This window comes from Silurus aristotelis (assembly GCF_946808225.1).
Source record: "Silurus aristotelis genome assembly, chromosome: 18".
Classification (NCBI taxonomy): Eukaryota; Metazoa; Chordata; class Actinopteri; order Siluriformes; family Siluridae; genus Silurus; species Silurus aristotelis.
The window spans coordinates 6244029-6262708 of record NC_139591.1 but is presented as its reverse complement, the minus strand read 5'-3'; the positions used below and the strand labels follow the sequence as shown (position 1 = coordinate 6262708).

The window sequence follows — 18680 nt, the reverse complement described above, 5'->3', positions numbered from 1 at the left end:
CAGTGTAAAAACATGTGCCAAATCAAACATGTGGATGGTCTGCTGTGGCGACCCCTAACAGGAGAAGCCGAAAAAAGAGTTTTTTGATCTGTTTAGGTCTGAGCATGATACTCTCAGATTCTGGTTGTTGGCTGACAGGAGTAGAACCCGATGTGGTCTTAATCTGTTATTGCCCCTCCACGTTAAGGTTTATTGTGTTGTGCATTTTGAGATGCTTTTCTGATGACCCCCTTTTAAAAAGAGTAATAATTATTGCTATATTTTTCCTGGCAGTTCAAACTTATCTGGCCAATTTAGCTTTTCACAACCCTCTGTGTAAATTCTAAAGACTTCTGTGTATAAAAACCCTAGGAGATTAGCAATTTCTAAAAAAAAAAAACCCTCAAACCAGTCTATCTGTCAACAACAATCATGTCACAGTTAAAGATTTTTCCCCATTTTGGTGTTTGATGTGAACTATACCTAAAGCTCTTGACCTGTGTTTGCATGTTTTATGCATTGTGCTGCTGCTTCTTACATGCTGACTATGATTTTTAAAATCCTACTCTGAGGAAACATAGAATTCTTGGGACTACAGTTATTCAATCTTATTTCTGAATTTTGCTTCCGTATAGCTGGCTCTTTATCCTCTACGGATGACCTCTGGACCAAACACAAAGCAAACCCTTAGGACACTGAACATTACTGTCCTCGGCAAGTTTGTTGCTATTCCTGAGTTTTGTCAGGGTAGCAGAAAAGAGTCCTAAGCAAGATGACAGGGTGCTGTTTTTCCTGGCACTTTCAAAAGAAGCTAATTCTCCGACACTATTTTTAGTCACTTTTGCTATCCCGCAGGTCAGCCACACAGAGGATTACATACGTCTCTTATCGGCGCTCCATTAATTCAGCTTGAGAAGTCTCTCTAATATAAATCTTTTTTTTTAGTCCTGACAAGAAAATATGAATACACTATCTAAAGCTTTTATGTTCTTAATCTCTTTCCCCCAATCTAGTGCGGTTGGTCTGGAGGTCGCACGTGTTCACCTACAAGATATAGGTTTGAAATGAGATAAATCCATTTACTCTTCTGAAGCCCATCCTGTGTCTCTTGAACACACAGACACACGTTAGACAACAGTAATTGGTTTGGCACGTATAGCTTTTAGAAATACATGTCCAATATTATTGCAGCGTGTAGGGTCGCAGCCTGGGGTGGGATTGCATGTTTGTGTGGATGAGTGTGGGTGTGGCTGTGAGCAGAGAAAAATGTATGCTGCAGTGCAAGCTGCAATTGAATTTGTTTAAAAAAAGAATCTAACAATGCTGTCTGACATTTGCATCAAAAAGGATAAACAGAGCATAATTGAAATTTCCATGATGCTACTGTTTGCTTACTAGGTTATCAGTACCATTACTGATGAGTACCATGTGCATGTACTCATACATAATCTGGAAATAATTAAATCAATGCAGTAGATCAAAAACTTGATCAAATATTCATAACGAGACTATGCCTTTAATTCAGATTATGAGCCTAAGCAACAGCCTACAGTTTACCCTCTGAAAAAAAAAATAGGGATTTCAAGTTGCAGCTCCTGTGCTTAGCTAATAAGGACAAGCATTGGTAGGTTGAAAATAGCACCTCAAGAACAAGAGGATAGGTAAATGCAACGTCCTCCTCACTCCTCCAGGTTCCTAGGCAGCAGGCTAATTGATTATTGACAGTCTAACCGCATCCCTTGGCTCAAAATAAAGTGCCAGTCCTTTAAATGAGAAGGCTTTTAATTTTTGAAGGTAAAAATATGAGGATGCCAACCAAAGGAAGAGCCAAAAATCCAATATTTAATCCACTAACAAAAACAGTAAGAAAACAACAAACCAGTTGAATTTAATAATAAGTTTAAATAAGATCCAATTTTCAGTTGCATTTAGGTTTTGCAGTTGTATAATAGGCTTTAACCAGTCATACTTGCAGTAATTATTTTATTATAAAAAAATTCCAATGTTGATTGCTGTACTTGTACAACTGTATTATCATAAAAGGGTAGACACCTTTTTTGGGTGACTCTTTATAGGATCTTGCAAAAAGGCTTGAGAAAGGTTTTCATCAGAAGAGCTATTTCCTTCAGTAGCCATTAAGAGCAATAATAACAAAACAACACATTTATTCAGACCAGCTAACTTCAAGAAATGTCTGATGTAGCTATATTAAGTTGAAACACTATTAGAAAGTTCTTTTCAGTTAAAGAAATTACAGATGACTTCTGTGAATTAATTTTTGCTTGTCCAAAGTGCAGCAAAGTTGAGGTCAGGCTAATACATTTTCACATGCCCTTCACTTCATTTCCAAACACCAGATAACCACTAATCAAAAAACAATTAATTTAAATGTTCTGGTCAGTTTTATGGATTAAATTAATGTTCCTTATGCTCAACTAGGAAAAAAACAACAACATAAAATGCCTTGTATGTGGGCCCAAGTGAGCTACTAGAAATGCTAAAGTGCACCATTAACATTTTACACAGCTCTGGAACAATACTGTTGCACTCAGAAGATTATGGTGGTGGTTAGTGCTGTCGAATATATCCATAGATTGGATTGTAACCTAGGATTCAATTGGATTGGGAGCTGATTATTGCACAAGCTGTAGAATATGACATTGTTTCCATGCTAATCAAATTATTCAGACCTTGTAGTTGAGAAAATGGAAGGAAGCATTCCCATCAGAGGAAAAATATTTCTCTCTAAATGGGCATGTGGGCCCAAATCATGTTCCTAAAATGTTGCCTAGCCTCCAGTTTTTGTTGTTGTTTCATTTAATTTGTCAGTATGTGTACAGTAAACGCCTTGGCCAAAAACTCACATACTCACAGACCATCATTCCTCTGACATCACCTCAATACCTGCTGCATCACTAACCTATTATTTGGGCATTTGTGCTGAGTCAAACTCCAAAAAATGTTACTCCTAGATTCCAAGCACTGTCAGAACAATGCATTAGATTTAAGAGTCTTGAAAGGGTGCTAAATTTTTCCCTGCCATGCTTTCTTTTACACATGGTTGCTCTGGACTTCATTAAGATGGACAGTGCAGAGAAGAATGTGATTAGTTGAATAGAGATAGTCAGTTGGGGAACTTCTCAGTGAATTAACAAGAAAGAATAGCTGAAAGCTATGCAGGATAATAGAAAAAAAAAGTAATGTGTCTTCTCAGTGCTGGGCCAAAATATTTAGTTCATTTTACATCAAGTTGATGGCCAAACGCTTGAATTCATTTACATTAAATCTCATTATCCGTTCAATATTACAGTCAACTGCAGAACATAGCTAGATGTACTACTGCCTGTAAGAAGAACTAATCTGTTTAAATGGCAGAGTATAACAATAAAACTGTCAAGTTATTATATTTAGCAAAGGCATCACGCTATGATGATAACGCTAAAGATTTTTTTTCGGTGTCAAACGCCAGGCTCGCCAAAATTGCCTTATTGTTCATTCTGATTTTAAGATCTTGTGCTATCATGCTTAGCTCAGCATCCACTTTTATATCCATAATAAATTAAGGCTGGAAAAAAAAACAAGTGCAACTTTGTTGAATGTAATCTTCTATAAAATATGTAAGCTTTCCAATGAGTGTGATTTCTCATGATTTCATACATTTTGATTTCCTTTACCATGAGACAGGCAGAGATGTTTTTGTTTTGCCCTTCTAAAGCTGCTTCTTTTGTTTCCAGTCAGTCTCTGTGAAGCCTTTCACACAGGAACATTGCATAATTAAATCAATCTGATTTGCCCGAGCCGCCTGTCAGTCTCAAATCCAGGACTGACAACAAGAAGACAATGTCATCCTTGTGTGATAATCGCCAACCTCTAGTCAAGGACAGGTTGTAAAAAGTCAATCAGGGTTATGTGGAGAAACACAGGGGTTCTTGAAGCAATTGCACAAATTGCTTTATACAGCTTTTCATAATTGCCAGTGTGGAAGAGGACACAGAAAGGGAAATCTTCATTGATTTTCATTTATTTTTTACTTGGCATGTTGCAAATCGACTCATTGTATGTATATATATATATATATATATATATATATATATATATATATATATATATATATTACGGATAAGCGGGAGAAAATGAATGAATGAATATATATATATAATTATCTTTTTTTTTTCTGCCAAAGCAAACCAATGGAAGCTTCGTTTATCAATTGCATGCACTTGTATGGAAAGCAATGCATTTAAATGTGGTTTCCTCCACCCCCTCTTTAAAAGTCTACAAGTTCTTCTTTAAAATCAATTTATTTAAACTGGCGTGGCCCTAATATTTATGCATTGGTTTCAAAATGTATTTTGCAGTATCACAACGTGAACATTACAGTCAGTAAGCAGCTGAGGACCTGGACTCCAAACTTACTTTCTATTATTTTTATAGGCACAATAAACTCTACTTGACAAGGTGTAAAAAGAAATGTTTCTAAAATGCAAATTTCATATAATTCACTGTGCTAATCAAAAGTCCCTCATATTAACTTTGCGTATGTTGTATTAATGCATCGTCTTCTTCTTTCGGCTTCTCCCATTAGGGGTCTCCACAGCGGATCATCGTCTCCATACCCCCTTGTCCTCTACATCTGCCTCTTTCAAACCAACTACCTGCATGTCTTCCCTCACCACATCCATAAACCTCCTCTTTGGCCTTCCTTTTTTCTCCTTCCTGGTGGCTCCATCCTCAGCAGTCTTCTACCGATATACCCCATGTCCCTCCTTTGCACATGTCCAAACCATCTCAATAAAGCCTCCCTCATCCTTGTCTCCATAACGTCCTACATGCGCTGTTCCTCTAATAAACTCGTTTCTAATCCTGTCCATCCTTGTCACTCCCAATGAAAACCCTAACATCTTCAGCTCTGCTACCTTCAGCTCCACCTCCTTTATGCTGACAAAAAAAACCTCACTTCCCTATCTACAGGGAGAGACTTTAAAATTTGGTACTTTTCAAATCTCCAGAGAAAACAAGCTAACAGGCCAGACAGTGATTCACTCTATAGTGATTTCCTGATTTAGATATTATTTTAATATCTGTGCCACTCCACTGCCTGAGATTAAAGTTACCGTGCGCTTCTCTCCTGTGGAGCATGCTATGCTGGGCCACAATTGCTTTATGAGACACCGTAACCCTCATGAGGAACTATTTCATCATTTATAATAAGACCACAGGCCTAAGTTTATTCTGAGATAATGCTATGGGGGACAATACACAGCAGAGAGACAGTGACACCAAAAAGCCACTTACTGAATTAGAATATACATCCCATTAACTCCCTGTGGCATCCTTCTCTTCGCCGGTATTCTTTACAGCTAACAAGCTATTGTCCCAACAATATTGAAGGAGATGAGCAGGCAATGAGGATTTGTACACTGACTCTGCAAATGAGGCTGCTGTGTGTACAAGAGCGTTATGAATACATTTCCCGAGCAAAAAACAGTCCTGAGGTGTTTGAGATCTCTTCTCACATCTTAAGATGTTCTGTGCATCAAAGAAGTATAATCAACTACAATATTCCTACTCTCTCCAAAGTTAATGAGTAGCTCACAAGTACTTTCTCTGCAGGTTTCTTAGAAGTCTGTACAGATATAAATGCCGTTGGTTTCTGTCTTCGTTTCATCAAAACACGGCCTTAGGACTCCTGTGAACACTGACAGACAAAAATAAATAAATAACTGATCTCTGTAAACAGAAAAACTGCATTTTGTTTTTACTAATGTGTTTTGATGTGAAGTAGCAGGCAGACCTGAACCTGAAATATTTCATAATTCCAGTCATACCCACAGGAATGCAGAATAAACACTAGATGTAATATTCTTTTGATGCATAGTATTTAACTTCTCTAGAGAACTGTTGAAGAAGCCATAATTTAGGCAAGGGATTATCTTTTATTTATTAATGTTTGGCACATAGGGTTGCAAAGGGGTGACGAATTTCCAGTAAATCCCTGGAAACTTTCTCTGGAAAGTTCTGGGGAATTTCAAGGATATTCCAAGTTGGAATTGTATCAGGAATATATGGGAAATGATTCAAAATTTGGGAAAAAAATTATATAAACTGTATCATATACAAACATGAATATAAACAATTTGTTATGTCATATGTTGACGCATGCAAACTAATGCAGATTTTATATATATATATATTTATATATTTTTTTTTTTAACTTTGATTTAATTGTTAGTATAATTTTGTTGTACAACACTATACACAAAGCGCAAACATTTGAGTAATTTACTCACCAGGATGGACATTCTTTACATTATTTTGTGTGGATGATTCAGGAAATTATGAGTCAAAATGTTATGGAGGAATGCATAGTATATTTAGGGGGTGTGGCCATAATAGCCCTGCAGTAAGTGTGCATGTGATTGATAAATGTGGATAAAAATGTTACTGAAATTGCATTGAATTTGGTTGTTTTAACAAAGATTTTCCTGCAAAAGTTCTCTGTTAAAGTCTAAAAGGCAATTTTGTACATTTCCAGTTTATTCCCATTAATTCACGTATATATTCCCACAATAAGTTACCAGTCTTAGAAATGTTTTATTTACCTTATGGCTAGAAAAAAATTTTTTCCAACCACGCATTCACTTTTCCTATATTTCCTATATTTTTCTCTAACCACACATTCACTTTTACCATCTCTTAGAGTCACCAAATCAATAATCGTGCTTAACATACACATGTTTTTCCAGGCAGTATAACACACTCACAGGAAATAGTTGTATGCTCTCTTTAACCAGACTGACATCCTCCCACCCAGAGAGCTAGGGCTGGTTTTGCTCTCCCGGCCAAAAACATTTAAACTTGTTATTTATGATAAGGCAAGCATTTTTCTCTTGCCCCTTCCAGATATTAGCAACACATTTAAAGTGTTATTATTCTTATATTATAAAATATAAAATGTTAATGTATCTGATATTATAGCAACAATAACATATTACAATATAAACCTATGTTTTGAATTTTGCCCTGAACTACTGTCAGAGTTGCTGTGTGCACTGGTATAACATATATTAACTGGGCAAGAAAATGGGGCACTACAGCGGGTCACTGCCTTTCTGATTTTCAATCGCATTCATAAAACACAACAAAACATTTTTGGTTTTCCATCTAAAAAAATCCCAACACCATTGCTGCTGTTGCAGTGTTATTATATGTTATAATGTAGTGTTAGTGGAAAAAATACAGTAATCATTACAGCCATTAAAAGTGATATAGTTTAATTTATGATGCAGTTATGGCCACAGGGAGAACAAGCCTTAGCAGCTGATTCCACTATAACGCTGTCCTCATCTAACCTATGAGCTTCTTAAATGACACTTCTATTAAAATTTAGTTGACTCAATGAAATTACACTATCATAGCAGCGTTGACATGGTCATTATTTTATCTTTCTATATTGCGCTCTCTACTGATCTCTGTAGTGACTAGTGCTGACATATTAAACCTGGGACCAAGGTGAACTCCTGATAAGAATGATTATTATATTAGACCTGCAGTGGCTCAATACTGCAATGTATAGATTACAATTAAACAAAACACCTATGTGAGTTTTTTGACTGCACAATTTTCCCAAGTGTGTTGTACATTTGTTGGTTAGTTTGATGGGAACGCATGTACTTTTTGCTTTTTCATACAATTATTAAGCCAGCCAATCACATGGCAGCATTGCAACAATGCATAAGATCATTCAAATACAGGTCAAGAGCTTCATTTAGTGTCCATAAGGATCAGAACAAGGGAAAGGTTTTAGATCTCAGTTACTGATCTGTCTGTTAGTACGAGATTGGCTGGTGTCAGTATTTCAGAAACTGCTGATTTCCTTAGAAAATGACAGGGTAGCAGCTCCGTGGCTTAAAGATGAAAAAAAAATAAGAGTATAATGAATAAACTGGTTTGAACTGAAAGAAAGCATGCAGTAATTAAAATAACCACTCTTTACATCCGTGGTCTGCAGAAAAGCATCTCAAAATGCACAAAGCATTAAAGTTTGACGTAAATGTGCACCAACGGTTCAGAAGTCTGAGGCGACATTAGGCCAAAGCTTACCGAACTGGACAACTGAAAATAGGAAAACGTCCAGAAAAAGTGTTTTTTAACAGCGATGCTCTTTCAACAACAAAACACTTCCACCTACAAGAAAATGGCACTCACTGGACTAAAGCATTTTACCTGTATTTGCATGGTTGTATGCATTGCACTACTGTAACATGATTGGCAGATTGTTTCTGACCACTGACATGCTGCTTGTTGGATATTTTTGCCTAAAGAAACCTGTTTACAAATCCTAAGACTGCTATGACTGCTATGAACTTCCATACCACTACAATGTCAAATTTATTTCCACTGATGGAAACCTTTGGTGGTTTACCTTTTACCCTGTAATTTAGCATTTTTATTAAGGATATGGAATATGGAATTTATTTATTAGCAGGAATGATTTCAACTTAATGACCAGTGGTTATCACCTTAAACTCTGATTTCAAATAAGAATGCTCCAGAGAATGCACACATCAATAACTCACTAAAGTATTCCTGGCTACTCTAGTCTGACTGACAGTTGAGTTTACTAGCTCCCCTGGCCAGGATTAAATCGAGATGAAGTGCTGGAAGACCAGCAAAGAGATTGAGCATTCTGTAGATTTATTTCACAGAAAATATTCGAACATTCAAACTCATGTTCTGTTGTGTGCAAAACAACAGTTTACAGTAGGTCACAATTTCACTGGCCTTCAACCTCACAAGAGAGTGTTTGTTTAAATGAAAACATTTAAGAATTTTCTAAACAGATTTTTCAATTCAGAATGTTGTGGAGGAGTTAAAAACAGTGTAAACTGTAGAGTCCACTAATATGCTTCTTTGAGAGGCCCTGCCACAGGGAGCAAATGAAGTAATGTGTATTCAGTGACCTCTTTTCCCAAATTATTTCCTCCTTCAGGATCTATACTAGATAGCTTCTTAAATTCGTAAATAAAATAGAAATGAAATATGCTTTATACATGAAAGATTAATTATTTTCAATTATTTGAAGGGCAGCTTTTGGAACATATAGTGGACTTTGCTCTCACTTAGGAAAAGTAACTCTTTGAACATAGAGCAGATAGCAAAGTGCTGGTGATTAATGAGAAACATTCTTTTCTACATTGACCCAAAAAGGCCATTAAGATTGTCACCCAAGCGTTTAGCATTAATTATGAGAATCCCCTATAAGCTTCCTTGAAATTCAATGACCAATGCAGACTCTCAACTGTAAAATGAAGCAGGGCAATTCAACAGGGATGCTGAGTCAACTGCCACTTCTAACTCCTTTTCTGCTAATTTCCACTTTTTATTTCATACATAACCTGAGATTTAGTGGTTCCTATCTCAAACTTTTGCATTTGAAAGCAAAATACAATTAAATCTATAGACGTCTACTTGCAGAGCTCTTAATATGCAAGTAAATTCACACACACACACGCACACACGCACACACACACACGCACACACACACACACACACACACACTAATCACCAGCATGGGGATTAGTAGATGACCATGTGCTGCTTAACTGCTCTCTGTGCCATCTGCTACATGAAAAACAACACAGAGAGTGTCTTCTAAAGTGTACACGGTGAGGATTAACCTAAAAAGCAAAATGCTGTGACATGAAGGATGCTAAACAATCATGACGTTCAAAGATGAATGAGTTTTAGTGTAATATTGCGCACACGGAAACTGCTGTTTAAAAAAATCCAGAAATCTGACACATAGCGAAGAGTTATCTGCTGCATCAATTCACTGCAAGTGAAAAATACTGATTAGAATGGGCTGCATCGTCCCCTGTAAGATGCAGGAGATTAAGAAAGATTTGGGCATTGAGTAAAAAACACTTGAGGAAATTCATTTTACAAATGAGAATAATTTTCGGCAAAAAAAAAATTAGAAAGCAATTAACCTTTAAAATGATCACGCGGAGACAAACAACAAACTCTGTTGCCTTGAATGTTGTTCTCACTGAGTTAAAAGCAGACAAGCAAAATAGTGCTACTGTCTCAACATGCACATACACTATATGGCCAAAGAGTTGTGGGTACCCTATCATCACCCCAATAGATTGACGGTCTCCACCATTTTTGCTCAAAAATTAGGCACACAGCATGTAAAGTATGTATTTTAAAAAATGTAGCATAACCCTTTCCCATCACTAGATCTTAAGGGCCTAAACATATCCCAGCATGACTGACGGACATCTGTGCAAAAAGAAAGCTCCATAGACATGGTTTGCCAAAGTGGAAGTGATAAACCTTGAATGGGCTCAACTTTTTGGGATGTACTGGAACTCAAACGGCACCCCTGGCTTCCTCACCCTACATGAGCCTCGTTAATACTCCCGTGGCTGAGTGAACACAAACCTCCGCAACCATGCTAAAAATAAAACCTTCTGGAACCCAGAGTATCTGAAATAAGATGTTCAAAAAGGAAATATAGGTGTGTTATCGGGTGTCCAAAAACCGTTGACCATATAGTTTACCAAAACATAAAGATAAAATCTTATGGATGCTTGTCTTGTGGATGCATTAACTCACAGTACATTTTAATATTGAATCATACAGGGATGTCATCTTAAACGTCTAGATAAAAATTACCCATTTAGCTCCATCTAAGCTTCAGATATAATATCCTCAGCCTCTGTGCAACTTCTTGTTATATTCATCATTGACCAATGTGTCTAATTTGATGCTTACTTTATCAGTCAACATTTGACACAGTGAGGAAATTACTGTCATGAATCATTTGAGACAAGTTGTAAAGTAAGTGGAATGTCTTGATGCGGCGAAGTGTAGCGTTCACGGCTATCAAAATGCACTTTACGTGAACTTATCTGCTTAATGTATGCAGATTCCTTGAGGAAAAAAAGCGGCGAGTTAAGAAATAGATGCATCTGGAAAACTCCTCAGTGCAGCGCAGGAAAAATGACTTTTACGCAACCAATAAGGAGCGTATGATGAAAAAAAATGATACTTGTTACTACGATAAGGTCATAATATGCTCGTTATATCATTATATTAATAAGAGTCATTAATTAGCCCATTTGTTCTGTTCACTAGAATGGATGCACTTTTCGCCAGGTCATCCATCTCATTAGCTACAAAACGATGCAATGTATTTCCATTCTCATATATCTCAATAGATCATATGTTGCGCTCACTTATTACAAAAATCCCTTCTCATGAGAGATCTTCCTGATGGCATGTGTGAGTGTGTGCGAACAGGTGTGAGAGCAAATTAGAGCTGGAAGGAATGTGACAGGAACTGATATCACAAAGAGCATTAATTAGATATTATATAATAATTACTTATTTTAACTCCCCTTGTACCTACAATCTGCTTACATTGACCTGAACACAGTCTTAGTAAATGATTCTGATAATTTAAGTCCTTTTGCATATCCCATTACATGTATATTTACAAAGGAAAATCATATGAAAATATAATTCCTTATTTATTAATCTTTTAGAAACAAAAGAGCCCAATGTGGTTCATCAAAATATACCTTACTGTATATAACATTTTCTCACATTTTCTGACATTTGACATTTAATATATATATATATATATATATATATATATATATATATATATATATATATATATATATATATATATATACACCACACACACACACACACTTTTTTCAAAAGGTGTTTCCTAGAGTCCCACAGAGACTCTTTCAGTATGTGCCATAATGAGACTGGCTTTTGGAAAAGAGCTCCTTGAGAAAGTATGCCTGGAGACGGAAAGAATAACGCTTTGTAAAAGAGTAGCTTAATGAAGATCAAAATTTGAACTCGCCGTGCTTGTCATAGTAAAAAAAAAATCTAACCGTATAGTAACCGTTTGCTCAACACCCCAACTGCAAATGTATGCAGGACCCACATTAATTTTGCAATATGCTATAATGATGTCTTCTAATTCCTGAATGGATGTTTGCCATGTCAAAGTTTTCCAACAGGCTTTTGTTTGAAGTTGACGATCCCACAGAGACAGAGATTGCATTACTGTGCTATACCTCATATGAGGCCTGCATTCCTTTAACATGACAACTCATGAATGGCTCTCTGTGAGTCTGGGCTGTACTTCCAATTGCCTTAACCCTGTATTATTAACCCACAGCCACCAACTGACCATGCAGTGGTACAGATGGCCTTTAAAGTGTCTGGTAAATCTTTACAGAAATGTCAGCATAGTTTCCTTCAATGAGACTGGCAGATGTTCACAATCCAAATTAATTAGTTTTGAGTGTTGTTTCCATAATGTATTATTCGACCCATAAACAATGGCTTAAAATTGCGCTATTTTGATCGATGCACATTGAAAGAAAAATAATGTTTTTCAGAATACTCTAATTCTCTAACACACCACAGAGGGGAACATTTTAAAGTCTGCTCTCTACAAACACAGAGGATATATATTGCACAGTAAACTTCAAAAGGGACAATGTTCCGCCAATGGACAAAACCATATTAAAGGTCACAGTGTATGTGTGTATATGGAATCTGCAAAAAAACTAAAGCAGTCACTACATATCCGAGATATAGATGCACTAGATGGGTCACCACAACTTAACATATATTCTGCACTGCACAACCGTCTGAGGGGTTGAGTGCCATCTCCTATCAATGAATCGCTCTATAACAGATTAGGAATGAGTGTGGAATCTGACAAGCTCGTTACCTTGTTTTCATCAATACAGACTGAAAATGGGAATTCAAGGCTAAAGTCTAACTGAACACAGTGGTGGACTAGTTAATGGTCCAAATCCCTGGCTGGATATAATACAACTTAACGCATATTGAGCTGTGCTGCCCTAATGATGCAAAACCTTTCAATGTAAAAAAAAAAATTATGTTTACCTCATGCATCAGATGAAAGAAAAGGGGTGTGTAAGTGGAACTATCCCGTTCCAAGGTGCTGTTGATATTCTGAAATCTGATTGGTCAGAAACCCAGGTTTCAATAATAATTAATAAATAAGAATTTGCATGGAGGGCACTGCTAGGCTACAAGCTACAAAGGGAAAAATGATCATTTTTGAAAATGGGGATGCTTTCGTTTATTTAACATTAATAGGAGATGTCAAGAAAGTCAGTGCTGTGTAACAGTCTGAAAGATTTACAAGCTTCAGGACAGAGGACTTTGGGCATAATTGGTAATAATGATGTGAAAGTATGATATCTTCAATTTAAACTTAAGAATCGGAACTGCTGGGTGTCAGAGGAATAAAACACTGTTGTTATGTTATCATCTTGTGATTATAACATCTCTCTGCTTCGCAACCAATTATTTTCCAATTACAGCACACCCCATTGCGTTTTATTTCTTATGTATTAACTTCATTGTCATTAGCTATCCCCTAGTGAACAGTAAAAGAAGGCATTTTTCTCATTCCAAATTGGCACGTGCCATTGTGTAAGGAATCATATGGCAAAACCTGGATCTGTTAAGGGATAAGCACCAACAAGTGACAGTCTCGCAGGACCCATTCTGGAACTTGAAATCCAAATGTAAACTAAATTTAACCCTAAGCTGCCACTATCCAATGGAAATGCTATACCATTCTGGGTTTGTGAGTTATACCACTAGATTGTGTAAAGACCATGATCCTGTACGCACTAAATGTCTGTCAGTTCATTAACTTATCCCGAAATAGACTTTTTTGATCATATGCCATTAAACATGCTACGATCCAGGGTAAAGGCTTGCTTACAAAAGCTAAAAAGATGCAAAGCTATAAATGATGCTAATGTATACAGTACATCACTTTGAGAAAATAAAAAATAGCTATAAATCTGTTCACATATGAATCATACCTGTAGAACACATTTTAGAAAGCTTTTGCATCTTGGGTATATATATATATATATATATATATATATATATATACAGTGAGGAAAATAAGTATTTGAACACCCTGCTTTTTTGCAAGTTCTCCCACTTAGAAATCATGGAGGGGTCTGAAATTGTCATTGTAGGTGCATGTCCACTGTGAGAGACATAATCTAAAAGAAAAAATCCAGAAATCACAATATATGATTTTTAAACTATTTATTTGTATGATACAGCTGCAAATAAGTATTTAAACACCTGTCTATCAGCTAGAATTCTGACCCTCAAAGACCTGTTGGTCTGCCTTTAAAATGTCCACCTCCACTACATTTATTATCCTAAATTAGATGCACCTGTTTGAGGTCGTTAGCTGCATAAAGACACCTGTCCACCCCATACAATCAGTAAGAATCCAACTACTAACATGGCCAAGACCAAAGAGCTGTCCAAAGACACTAGAGACAAAATTGTACACCTCCACAAGGCTGGAAAGGGCTACGGGGAAATTGCCAAGCAGCTTGGTGAAAAAAGGTCCACTGTTGGAGCAATCATTAGAAAATGGAAGAAGCTAAACATGACTGTCAATCTCCCTCGGACTGGGGCTCCATGCAAGAAATCACCTCGTGGGGTCTCAATGATCCTAAGGAAAGTGAGAAATCAGCCCAGAACTACACGGGAGGAGCTGGTCAATGACCTGAAAAGAGCTGGGACCACCGTTTCCAAGGTTACTGTTGGTAATACACTAAGACGTCATGGTTTGAAATCATGCATGGCACGGAAGGTTCCCCTGTTAAAACCAGCACATGTCCAGGCACGTCTTAAGTTTGCCAATGACCATTTGGATGATCCAGAGAAGTCATGGGAGAAAGTCATGTGGTCAGATGAGACCAAAATAGAACTTTTGGGTCATAATTCCACTGAACGTGTTTGAAGGAAGAAGACTGATGAGTACCATCCCAAGAACACCATCCCCACTGTGAAGCATGGGGGTGGTAGCATCATGCTTTGGGGGTGTTTTTCTGCACATGGGACAGGGCGACTGCACTGTATTAAGGAAAGGATGACCGGGGCCATGTATTGCGAGATTTTGGGGAACAACCTCCTTCCCTCAGTTAGAGCATTGAAGATGGGTCGAGGCTGGGTCTTCCAACATGACAATGACCCGAAGCACACAGCCAGGATAACCAAGGAGTGGCTCTGTAAGAAGCATATCAAGGTTCTGGCGTGGCCTAGCCAGTCTCCAGACCTAAACCCAATAGAGAATCTTTGAAGGGAGCTCAAACTCCGTGTTTCTCAGCAACAGGCCAGAAACCTGACTGATCTAGAGAAGATCTGTGTGGAGGAGTGGGCCAAAATCCCTCCTTTAGTGTGTGCAAACCTGGTGAAAAACTACAGGAAACGTTTGACCTCTGTAATTGCAAACAAACAAATATTAACATTGACTTTCTCAGGTGTTCAAATACTTATTTGCAGCTGTATCATACAAATAAATAGCAAAAAAAATCATACATTGTAATTTCTGGATTTTTTTTTTTAGATTATGTCTCTCACAGTGGAAATGCACCTACGATGACAATTTCAGACCCCTGCATGATTTTAAAGTGGGAGAACTTGCAAAATAGCAGGGTGTTCAAATACTTATTTTCCTCACTGTATATATATATATATATATATATATATATATATATATATATATATATACCCAAGATGCAAAAGCTTTCTAAAATGTGTTCTACAAGAACTAACATCAGCAGCATAACGAGTGCCGTAGTGTATTTCTTTTTTTCTTTTTTCAAAAGTATCACTAAGTATTTGTTTTTCTAGGGAGCGTATCATAACAAGCTCTAATGCACCGCTGGGCCACTCGAGAAAATGAGTGAACTCTCTCATCCTTTTGATGAAATTGAAAAAGTAGCTATTTCACATCTGGGCTGATACTGATGTCAATTAGTCACAGTCATCCTCTGCTCCTAATGGGCCTAATTTCTGTAATAACATGGCACGCTGTTTCACTCTAGGACAGCAGTGCTATCGGGAAGGGAAAATTTTTTTAAAAGAGCGTGCCTTCGAGCGAAAGATTCTGCAGAGATACAGTCGAGCGTGAGCACAGGTGTATGAAATGGTTTAAATCTTTGATTTTCATAAAATCAAAGAAATTGCATGACTTTTCATGCGGCTCATTGTACTACCGTTTCTTTGGGAAAGACACAAATGAAATACATGAATTCTGTACAAAGGAATTGGGTGTTTACCGCGGATAACCTCCTCTACAGAATCATTTTTTCACTTAACAATCGGAATAACTTAGAAGTTTTCATTTCTGTTAAACACTTTTCTCTGGTCTCTGTATGAAGCTTAAATCCAGCAGTGGCTCTGAGTTGAGACTCTTCCATCAGGAAGAGTTCTTTCCTTTATTAGCTCAGGCAGGGATGGAGCAAAGTCTAAGGGTACAATAGTTTGGCCGGAGGGATGGATGTTGGCTTGAGCTTTGCAGGTGGATGTGCTGCAGCCTGGCAACGCAGACACAGCCACTCTCACTGACACTCTTATTCACTCTCACACACACACACACACACACACACACACACACACACACACACACACACTTAACCTTAACCTCAGGAACCTTTTATTATTTTAAATATGAAAGCAGATTACCTTTTAGGGGCAAACCACCTATCCCCACATGGCCAAAATTATCATGGGAACATTTGGCAGAATATAAAAAGAAAAAAAATGACACACATAAACGCATAACCCTCTCCTCCTCATATACTCCCTGCACACCCACACACACTCTCTCTCTTTATTTCCCTTACTCTCCTTTTCTCTCTCCCTCTTTTGCTTTTATTCTTTGTTTCCCTGTCTCTTACTCTCACAATCACAGTCTACAACAATTGGCTCAACACCTGACAGTTGGTGTTCATCGTACAGCAATGCAAACACAAACATACCCATACACACATACACACACACACATCCATGTATCGACCCAGAGCTCAGAAACAGGAAGAAACAGTAAAAGCATACATCTGATCTGCATTCTCAACATCCCAAACCCAATGTACAGATTACAACAGAAGCATGACCATATCAACAGTTGGACAAGGTCATCCCTCAGGCACAACCTACCATATGATACAGCACAGCCATTAATGCCTTTGGAAGGAAGAGCTATAAACTTGGGATACAGATGCAAAGTGTGTATAAATGTGTATTATTATCAGGATCATATTATCAGTATAAGTTGTCATGACATTCTTCTTGGACGTTCTGAGTGCTTTACTTGGCTATGCGGTTTGGGATGTAGCTGCCTTGAATCTGATTCGGGACACGTCCTATTTGACAGGGGATTATGTGGAATTTAAGTGACCTTACATCTAAGTTGTTGTTTTTTTCCCCTGGAATAAATAGGACTGTCATTTCCAATGCATTGAGAATAAATGCAACAAGTCAGTGATAGTCCTGTCGGTAGATAGATGCTTGTATTGAGCATTTGGAAAACTTTTCGTGCACTATGGAATGCACGCACGCACACGCACACGCACACAATCAGGGCGAGAGGATCAATTCCGGACATGTGAATGCGCATCACCTTGGAGTGACACTCCGCTGCCTCTTTGGTTTGTAAGTGCGTCAAACGCGACACGTTCAAGACTCGCGCGTAATGAGGAGTTCGTCCTTACAGTTTCTCCGCCAAGACCCTGACGTGACGGGATTGGGAAGTGAGCTTCGGTCATCCCCAAACACGACTCCACCACCCACCACCCCACCACCCCATCCTTACCTCGTTGTATTAAAGCGATGGCCATTCCGAACAGGACCGCCCAGTACGCAGGACTCTTCATGCTGATTTAGTCTTCGGGCGAAGTAAAATCGCAATCGCTTGCTATTGTTGTTGTTTTATTGTTTATTTGTTTATTTACTTTTTAAAAAAAAGCGCCGAAAACCGGACCTGAAATCCTGCTGAGAGTGGAGCGGAGCGGAGCAGAGCGCAGCGCACAGCGCAAAAAAAAAATCCCAGCTCGCCTCGACTGCGAAAGAGGACGGAGAGGCGCGCGCGCCGTCCAACTCGCTCCGTGATTGGCTGCGGCGCGCGCGCGCGCGAGCCTGCTCTCGTTCGATACGGTCTTCCACATACTGACAAAGGCGACGCTGTCTAAGAATCCCCCCCAGGGCGCACTCGGTGCCAATTCCCTTATTTAACAAACAACTCGTTCGACCTTTAAACCAGAACCACAACAATTACTGAAAAAAAAGAAAAAAAATGTTATCGTCTTTTATTGGAAAACCATTTCAGTTCTGTAATTCGGTCAATAATGCTTATTATTGCCAAGCAATTATTATTAATAATTATATTTTAGTATTTAGGGGAAAATTGCCTTTGACGGTTCCAATCCCACCTATTCTTTGGCTGTGTGATGTACGAGGGTTTCCTCTGGGTATTTCGTTTTTTTCCACAATCCGAAGACTGATCTGCAAAGCTGATCTGCATTTTAACAATCAAATCTAATTTCCATTTCCAAAAAGGCTGTACGGTGCGAATGGGTGTGTGCAATTGGGATGGGTTGGTACCCTGTCCTTTATGTCCTACCACTTTCTTTACTTAGTTCCCTGGGGAAGACTCCATGTACCCTTTGGCCCAGTGTCGGTATAGAGATAAGCGGTATAGAGAATTGATGATAAATCCACATCGATTGTGATGGGTTGGTACCCTGTTTAGGGTGTCCTACTGTTTTCTGCACTTGGTCCTCTGGGATAGAATCCATGTTCTTCTT

At 38.0% G+C, this 18680-nt stretch overlaps 1 protein-coding gene across 1 annotated transcript in view; it reads right to left on the bottom strand.

The window, feature by feature from the left end:
* ntm (neurotrimin) overlaps positions 1–18000 on the bottom strand; it is a 409839-nt gene extending 391839 nt beyond the window's left edge. The window contains exon 1 of the mRNA XM_083567651.1: positions 17690–18000. Within this exon, the coding sequence (XP_083423777.1) occupies positions 17690–17750 (61 nt within the window). The 5' untranslated portion in view covers positions 17751–18000. The remainder of the gene's footprint in view (positions 1–17689) is intronic.
* Between the last annotated feature and the right edge of the window lie 680 nt (positions 18001–18680).